Source organism: Adelges cooleyi, unplaced genomic scaffold, assembly GCF_023614345.1.
Source record: "Adelges cooleyi isolate 19-005CV unplaced genomic scaffold, UGA_ACOO_1.1 ACOO_flye_CR_arks_rails_tigmint_CR_PRNA_118, whole genome shotgun sequence".
In the NCBI taxonomy this organism is placed as follows: Eukaryota; Metazoa; Arthropoda; class Insecta; order Hemiptera; family Adelgidae; genus Adelges; species Adelges cooleyi.
In genome coordinates, this window is record NW_026095771.1 from 261,356 (window position 1) to 270,567 (window position 9,212).

The 9,212-nt window shown below is 27.3% G+C and overlaps 1 protein-coding gene across 1 annotated transcript; it reads right to left on the bottom strand.

Moving 5' to 3' along the window:
* Positions 1–2,601: 2,601 nt before the first annotated feature.
* Positions 2,602–8,582, bottom strand: LOC126847733 (uncharacterized). The gene is made up of 9 exons (XM_050588114.1): positions 8,449–8,582; positions 7,497–7,659; positions 5,594–5,673; positions 4,982–5,162; positions 4,854–4,912; positions 3,393–3,549; positions 3,249–3,319; positions 2,961–3,162; positions 2,602–2,872 (listed from the first exon to the last, which is right to left on the bottom strand). Exons 1-9 carry the CDS (start codon positions 8,503–8,505, stop codon positions 2,781–2,783), a joined length of 1,062 nt encoding a protein of 353 aa, XP_050444071.1. The 5' UTR covers positions 8,506–8,582; the 3' UTR covers positions 2,602–2,780.
* Positions 8,583–9,212: the final 630 nt, after the last annotated feature.

Sequence of the window (9,212 nt, forward strand, 5' to 3'; positions counted from 1 at the left end):
TTATTAAATAATTAGTATTTCAATAATAATAACGATTACAATTATTAAACTGTCTGTGATATACTTGTAATTTAACCAAACAATGTTAGTACGCTATGCACCTAAACTCCAAAATCATAATTATAACAATATCTGTGACTAAAGAAACAGTCATGGTATCTAAATGATACAGCACAGGAAAATTCTGTCCCAGACATGGATAAAGAAATGTTATCATGACAATAATATTTTATCATTATTTATAAGTTTCTGAAATCTCAGAGTACCTTAATATAGCATTATAATACTCTAGTGAGATAGCGCAGACCATGTCTGCGTGTGCTAGTGACTTATTTCTGTTTACCAATGAGTTAAAAAATATTATGTTATTTAGTTATAGGAATAACCGAATGATTTTAATAATAATCAAATGATAAGTATTCGATGTAAAAGATAAGAATAATCGAATAAATTCGATTGTTAAACAAAAAAACTATAACAGTAATCACTATACATTATCTTGTTGGAAAAATTAAATCCACCTACATGGTCTGGATGGCCATGGAATAAATAACGTTGGAACTTGTAAACCGTATGATAATTCATGGAAACGTGTCAAACAAATTACATCCTAAAAATGTAGATTATGTTATTTTTTTTACATAGTAATTCCGATTTAATGAATTAAGTTTATTTTAACATCAATCTGTTGTTATATTTCTTATTATACTGCTGATACTATTTTAATAACATACTTAAATATATATCTACCTACGTATAGAAATACAGATTATACATTTGTTTGTTATTGGTAGTTTTAGATCTATAAATTATGCGTAACTCGATCTTTAATATTACACATAATAAATTATACCTCTATTATTTTTACGTTCAATAAGAATTGTTTTATTCACATGAAAGATTCACCACTTATTATAAGGCTATTCAACAAATAATAATAAATTAATCAGTCCAACAGTGTGTTCGCAAATATCATGTAAAATACAATATGTTTTGAGTTATAAAAAAACACGTTATTATCATCATGGTAATGTCAGGTCATCTTTTAAGTTTTTATTGTATCGCAACGAACAATTTCTTAAAATTAAACATTTTAGCCCACGGAAAGCTTGAATGAACAATATTTATAAAATAAAAGACAATTTAGATAATTTATATACTAATATCAGTTCAACAAACATAAGAACACAAATGTTTACAGCATTTTCAATGAAATAGTAGAAAACAATTTCAAATACATTTCTACAAATCATTAGGAACTTAAAATTTTACAATTAAATAGAAATTTACTGATGTACATTAAGAGTTTATTATAAAAAAAAGACAGAATTTTGTAATAGGTTTTCTACAATAATTATGCATCACACTAACAAAAAATCCAAACATAAATCGCGAAATGCATTTGTATTCGGTTTTATTTAGTATTTCTTCCAATCACTTACAAGTTCATTATTTGTATGGTTTAAACTACGTGTACAACTAAATTAATTACATTTGACCTCAGATAATAATAACAATTAAGTACAGATTACACATATAGATGTTATTTTATATTGTAATATAATGTCTGAAAAAATTCAAATTTATCCCTAAAATTAAAAAGTTGCATTTTAAGTGGAAAATGTAATTTTAGAAAAACCTAAACAATTCAGCTATTTTCAAATTGAATAAAACATTTGAATCGAAAAAATGTATGTTTCTTTAAAATGATAGAGTAAAGGACCAGACGTCAGGCTACAATATTCCTCTAGCAGACTTAATGGGCATGGCTGAATACACCGTTTTTGGTTGATGATTTTATAAATTTGTAATATATATATATATATAGAATAGATTAATTCCAAAACAGCCTAGTTTCTGTTATCAGTTGTACAGCTATAGTGCCGCCGCAGTTATCAACAACGCTGGGGTTTACAGTAATGTTATATATATTTTAAAAAATCTGTATCCTATGTAAAATTGTAAGGTCTTTAATTTTTATAATTGGTCATTTTTACGTATGACCAATAGTTTTAGCAAAAACAAAAATGTTTAATTAAAGCCAACTGACAACACCGGACACGTCTGGATATATGTTATTATTATTAGTCGTCTAACTTCTAGACTATTCTTTTCAAATTGAAATTTAAAAAATTACAGACACATAGATAGACTTACACTACACTTAATCAGCATATTTTGGTAATGCACAGTAAAAATATACATTGTACTCAATTAATAGGCACATTTTGTGAATGCTAAACTCATTAAATAACGTATAGTATGACCTTTAGACAACCTTTACTTTGGCAATGTCGCAATCATTGTTCTACAACAATATTAAGAAACTTGAAGAAACATCAGGATTGTACATAACTAATTTTAAAGAGTTTTTTTAATAGTATGAAGCAAAAATATACATACATATTGGTAATAAATGTATAGAAGAAAAAATTATAAAATTAAATGTGAAAAGTTAATGTATTTACGGTTAAAAACATAGATTATTAACTTATTCTTACTATTACTAATTTATAGAAATAATATAATAGTTTTATTAGAGGAGTATAATATTTCAACAATAATTATAAAATGAATGTGTTTTAATGGATTTACGGTTTAAAACATCGATTATTAGCTAATTTCTACTATAACTAAATAATATAATAGTTTTATTATTATTAGACACCATAATATTTCAATTGATAATTACATCGAACTTGGTCAAATAATACTCGTATTATTATCATTATGATTATTAAACATGTCCAATTAATAATATTATAAACTATTGTAAATTTTCAGTTTGCATCGTCGGGTTCAATGAGCTCTTCTAAATCCATCATGAACAACATAAGTTCAGTATACTCCGCGACGTTTATGGTTTTATTACCTAAAAAAAATAAAATTAATTTTTTTTGCTAGGCGATGACCGACAACCGTCTATAATAACATTAAAACACTGTTTAAATTAACTTTACCTTTGAATATAACATTTATATAATGTTGCGCTCTTTCTATAGCTTCTGGCGACTCTTTTATTGACACCAAAGCATCTTCGAAATCGCCCTTTAGGTCTTCCATATACTCGTCCGAAGATAGGAGACCGTCTTTGTTTATGTCCAAAACATTGAAATATTGAACAACAGATACGACCTCGCTTACTCTTAATGCTCTTCTTTCCTAAACAATTGGTAACGGAGATAGTAAAACAAACATAACAACGTTGAACTTAAAAATTAAGAAAAAAAAATTATGAATGAAATTACATTTTTCGGAACGGTCATATTGCGTTCTGCCGCAACGATGATTAAATCCTTCAACAATATTTCAGCGGTTCCTGTGTGAGTTTTAATAATTAGTAGTTCTCCAATTACTTATCATACCAAGTACAATATAAAAATAGTTCTTACGTTCGGATTTAAATCGTTTTTCCAAAACGTCATCTATTTGTATACCAAGCTCTTGGAACACTCCTCTACTTGCTGCAGCATTTATGCCATCTGATGTCTTGTGTGCATCATATAAATCAATAAACATTTTTATTTGTGCTAGGGTAAGACCAAGGCCCTACAATGTATGAAAAAAATATTAATTTAAGCATTGTCCCAAAAATCGATAATAGTCTATTCACATTTTTTTATAATTAAATAAAAATAAACTGAATTAAATCTAAAATATGGAAAATTCAAACTGTCTAGCATGAATTTGATGATAGAAATAGTTATGTTTGAGTAGTTTATATATTTTTACGGAGGGAATTTTCGTACTAGCTCGGTTTTTTGTACACTTTTCAAAATTAGATTCCACAAAACATTATTGAACTATTCATATTATAAATTCACTTAAAACATCACAATAGGTATTTGAATTGTTCAATGGTTAAATGCAATAAATGTTTTGATAGAAAACATTGTAGTGTTTATAAAAAAAGTATTTCTACTTAGATATTTCGAAAAAAAATGCCTAAACTTAACTCCTTAAAAAGTATGTGGTTTGACCCCACGTCGCCTATTTTTAAGGAGTAAATTATAGACAATGTTTTGCAAATTCGCAATTTTAATGTTTAACTGCGATGTGCATTTATTTGTTCAGTAATTATGGTTTTTATTGGTAGTTAATTAATTTTTCTACCACAACATCTTTGGCAGCGATTTAAAAAAAATGTCATCTTAATAGAGCTACGCACATTCACTATTAACTAATAATCGTAGACAATTATTTTTTATACATTTAAAATAATGAGAATTTTCTCTAACTTCTCTAGTCGTTTTTTTATTGAATTATCAACCTAACATTCAAAGCCAATATTTATTTCCAGACATTTTTTTTTTTTAGTGCTTTTATTCACGGTAAAATTTAGGTTTTTAATAAAATCCATGCGAAAATTTAGTTCTTCTGTTTTTAACAGTATAACAATTTGCTTCTATTAACATTTCGCTCTGACCTACACACTTTTTCATAAACACGTTTAAACGATTATTTTTTAACAATATAACGTACTCTTAACGAAAAATTAAAATAACAGAAGAGATACTTGTTAAAATCATAGAAAAACAGAACATTGGTAAATAGCGTTATTAATAATCAAAACTGATAAATTGAAATTAATACAATTTAAAAAAAATTGAATCATTTCATTTTTTTAGTTTTGAATATTAAATAATTTTGTTTTGCATTTGTTATTTACATTTAGACCAAGTTCTTTTAATATATTACAAATAATTTCAAAAGAAATAAAAATCATAGGAGCTGTTTGTATGTTTTTGTTAAATCCTTATTTAAAGTTGGTCTTTATAGAAAATTTATATTTAATGTATATAAAGAATTTAATTTCTTTCTTTATTAAAATTTTGCTGGCGTATTGCGCTTACTTTTGGTTTGATTTCTATTATAGTCAACAAGAAATCCGCCGCGTTCATTACATAGTCCTCTAAAATTGAATAAAAAATAAAAAATATTGTACATCATGTTTACCACTACCTCGCCTTATCTGTATTACTTTTGTTTTCGATTTCAAGTTGTTTTTTTCTTTCGTTTAACGCATCATTTACAGTTTTCCAATTAACGAAAACTTGTGATAGTTGTTGAAGATTAAGATATCCATCTTGTTTATAAAATTCAAAGCGTTTCTCAAATTCGTCTAGGTAAAATTGTACTTCCGAAAGAGTGAGTTTTTTGACCTGAAAACCATTTAATAATACAGAGTGATTGCTTATAACAGCAATGACCAATGACCTGACCATAACATTATCTTGAAAAAATATCTTAGTTTACAGAGTGTTTCGTTAAAGATGAGACGTTAGTTTTCTCTAAAAAAAAAACACACTACAAAATCGGAATTTTTTTAAGAGTAAAAAATTATCTCATCCTTAAAAAGTCATCCTGTATAGTAAAACCGTATACAAATTTTGAATTCATATGATTGGGGTTATATTTTTTAAAAATATATAAAATTATAGCTATTTTATAAGTACAATAATAGTATGAAAAAGAATAATTTTAAAAAAAGGCACAGGGAACCAACACATATAAAATCACAATTTAGATATTTGCTAATAGTTGGTATATATTAATTGTATAGTTTATACTAGTTAATTTGAAACTTTAATACCTGGATTTGGTCAGTATGTTTGATTTCATTGAAGGCCATCATCCTCAATAAATTAAATAAATGCATAGAATCGGACTCATCTGTATACAAATTGTTTAGTTGTTCATTAATTCATTCATTTTATAATTAAATCAGATGTAATGATAGATTTTGACTGACACACCATAAGCTTCCAAACCAAACCTTCCAAGTCTAATACGTCGGATAGCACCTTGAGATGGTCGTGCATTATAAATTTAATATATCTTTTGATACTATATATATATATATATATATATATATATATATATAAATATATATATACAGGGTGTTTCATTAAGGACAAGACACTCATTTTCTCGGAATACATAAATATTTTGAACAATATTTTTTTCCAAGATTTTTTGGTACACAATGTACTACATTTTTCATTATTTTAAAAATTGATATCACTATCCTTGAAGGCCAAAAAGGGGATTTTAATTTTTTTTTTAAAAGGCAACATATGTTTTTAATTACATACATTTGTAGACAAAAAATAAAAAAATATTTTAGCGTTTGAATTTTGAATTTTTATTTATTTGTTCATTTGTTATGACTTTATAAAGATTCGATTTTTTGACTGTATTTCTTAGAGTTTTATTAGACGCATAAAAATAATTTTATAAAGTGGGTTTGTAAAACCAACCTGTGTACCTGCGTAATAGGTGGTAATCTGTAGATAAGAATCGTTTTTCTATCATTATTTCAAAGTCTTTTATACCAGTGACTTTTTTTTGTTAGAGTGTTATCGCTAAATTGACAATGTGAACATAAAAATGAACTTATTGTGCTACCGGTTTTGGAAAACCGAAAAAACATGATAAATATTAAGAGAAAATGTAGTATCTTAACAAAGTCATAGCTGAAAATTCAAAATTCAAACGCTAAAATATTTTTTTTATTTTTGTTTACAAATTTATGTAATTAAAAACATATGTTGCCATTTAAAAAAAACTAAAATCCCCCTTTTTGGCCTTTAAGGATTGGTGATAACAATTTTTTTAATATTGTAAAATATAGTTCAATGTGTAACGACAAATCTTGAAAAAAAATCTTTTTTAAAATATTAACATGTTCTGAGAAAATTAGTGTCTTATCCATAATGAATCACCCTATATATATGCGACAGCACTCGCATTCTCCTTCTATAATTAATTTAAAGGTACGATCGACATTTTGCTCTTCAGCGGTTGTACACATTTATAATGAAGGAGTCTCTAAGGATATTTTGAGGGTAGATATAGTGTAGCTTCCTATCATGGCAGTGACCTATATTAGACCTAGACGGCGGTTAGTCGTAGGTGTGATCCAATCAATGCACTGCATCGTAACACAGTTTAATAGTTTTCAAGGGAGAGTGGGAGTTTCCAAAATTTCCAAAATTTCCAAAATTGTACTTATAGTCAGAGCTATAATATAATATAATATTTCAACTACTCTAATAGATAGTTAAACGACTCATTTTTTTCAATTATCACGCTATATATCGGTTGATTTTTAACGACCTTTATCAACTTTTGAAACATAAATGGTAACGTATATATTTTGTTAATTAATGATTAAGAAATGATTTAGAAATAAATATTCATCATAAATACGTTCAGGTTTTGACATAGATATGTCTTTAGGCTGGGGGTCAATAAGAAAATCGGCATCACACTGAACGTTACCGAGGGAAATTTGTGCGTGTGGCGTGATATAGCAGTTGTAAGTGATTATATATGAGAAATAAGAGATTAGGTACTTCTAATTAGGTACTCCAAACAAGGTACTTCTAAATAGCTACACCTAATTATGTACTCTAAATTAATAACTCTTAATTAGGTTTAACCATAACAATTGCCCAACAGATAGGTAATATAATTGTTTAGCAACATGTTACCTAAATAGAATCCAAACTCAGAGTCAGGATCTTCCCATTCCATTCCAAAAATATTTTCCACAACTGGTCTGATTGTCTCTTCCTTGACTCCATTTCTAGTTGTTTTGTAAGGTTTATACAGGTTTTGCAACGTTTCTAATTGATAACTGTTCAGTCCGGTGCTCTGAAATAAAGTATGACGGTTAACAATTGTATTGGTAAGCGTACAGAATGGACTTATTGCCGATGACGTAGCAGATTTACACTCATTTGTACTGTATCACACATAATCGGTATGTATTTAATTTAAACATGCAACATGCTTAAGCATTAACGCCCAGCTCGAAAACGACAGAAAATAGCGTCACATTTTCAGTGTATAAAATGTCTTGAGGCAAGTCTTTTTAGATCTGGACAGTTATTTAAAATAATAATTATATTCAGTGCATCAAATGCCTAAATTATAAACTTATAATTTATAAACTTATTGTTTACTTATTAACAGCTATATTTTATGTAATTGATAAATTTATATGCATTCAAAATTTTTTAAGTTAGCCATGAAATGTACAAATCCATATATTGATACATTTTTTTAAAATGGTTAACCAAATATTCATCGTTATAAATGAAAAATAATTTTACTACGAGCTCAATAAAATTAATGGTTAAATTTTTCCAAAATAACTAACCAGGTGGATGTTGCCAATAAACTGATTAAAGCGTATATTAAAAAACTTTTAAAAACATTTGGCTACAACATAAAATTTAGACTATTCTATTCATCATAATATATATAATATATAGTAAGGAGATTATAGATCTGAAAATAATCATTATTCAAGAGCCAGCAGGCTAAAACATGTACCATGTTTTATAATTTTAGCCGTTAGGCTTAGAATAGACTGTAACATTTTTGACTTCATACTTTCCGAGTTGAAAAAAATATATAAATACAGTGTCATGATCTTACCCATGCTGACGTGAGAAAATACAGCGCGCAGAAAACCAGGGCGCACTTGAAATGCATAATTTTGAGTTATATTTAAAACGATGATGAAAATTCAATTGAGTACTTGTAATAATGTAGGACTAAGACTGTTGGCACCGAAGTCGACCGTCGAATAAACTCTGAAGTAAGTATTTTCTACGTTTCTGTTCGGTGGTGTTGTCTACGGTTATTCGCTAGATAAATACAAAACCGTGGTTCTGAAAAAAATGTTCAGCACTTATGTTTACAAAGATGTGTTGTTATTTTTTTTACCGTAGGCGAGTACTTTTTTTTTACAATAACATATTTTTCTTTTTCACCCGTGTCGATAACAGTCAACAGGGATAGGAAAAACAATTTTTTATTTTACATTGGCAAGTGATTATGTGAAATATCTATGGTTTTGTTATATTTCTTTACAAAATAATTCACGAGATAATCGTTCCGATTACCTGATATGGCCCACTCTATTTGAAAAACGACAAACAAGATAAAAACGATATTCATATGGTCCACCACTATACCTAATTAAGATAATAAGATTAAATAAGATTGTGATAATAGAATTTTAAAAGATAGTTAAAAGGGGGTTTATATAAGCTGATGGATGGATGTGATGGGTGTGTCCTTAGCTACCCTGATTTTTTTTAACTATACTATTTATGTAATACGTTAATTCCTCAAATAGGCTTTCGTTATAGACACTTTACTTAATTACTATAATAACTAACACAAATTATCCAACA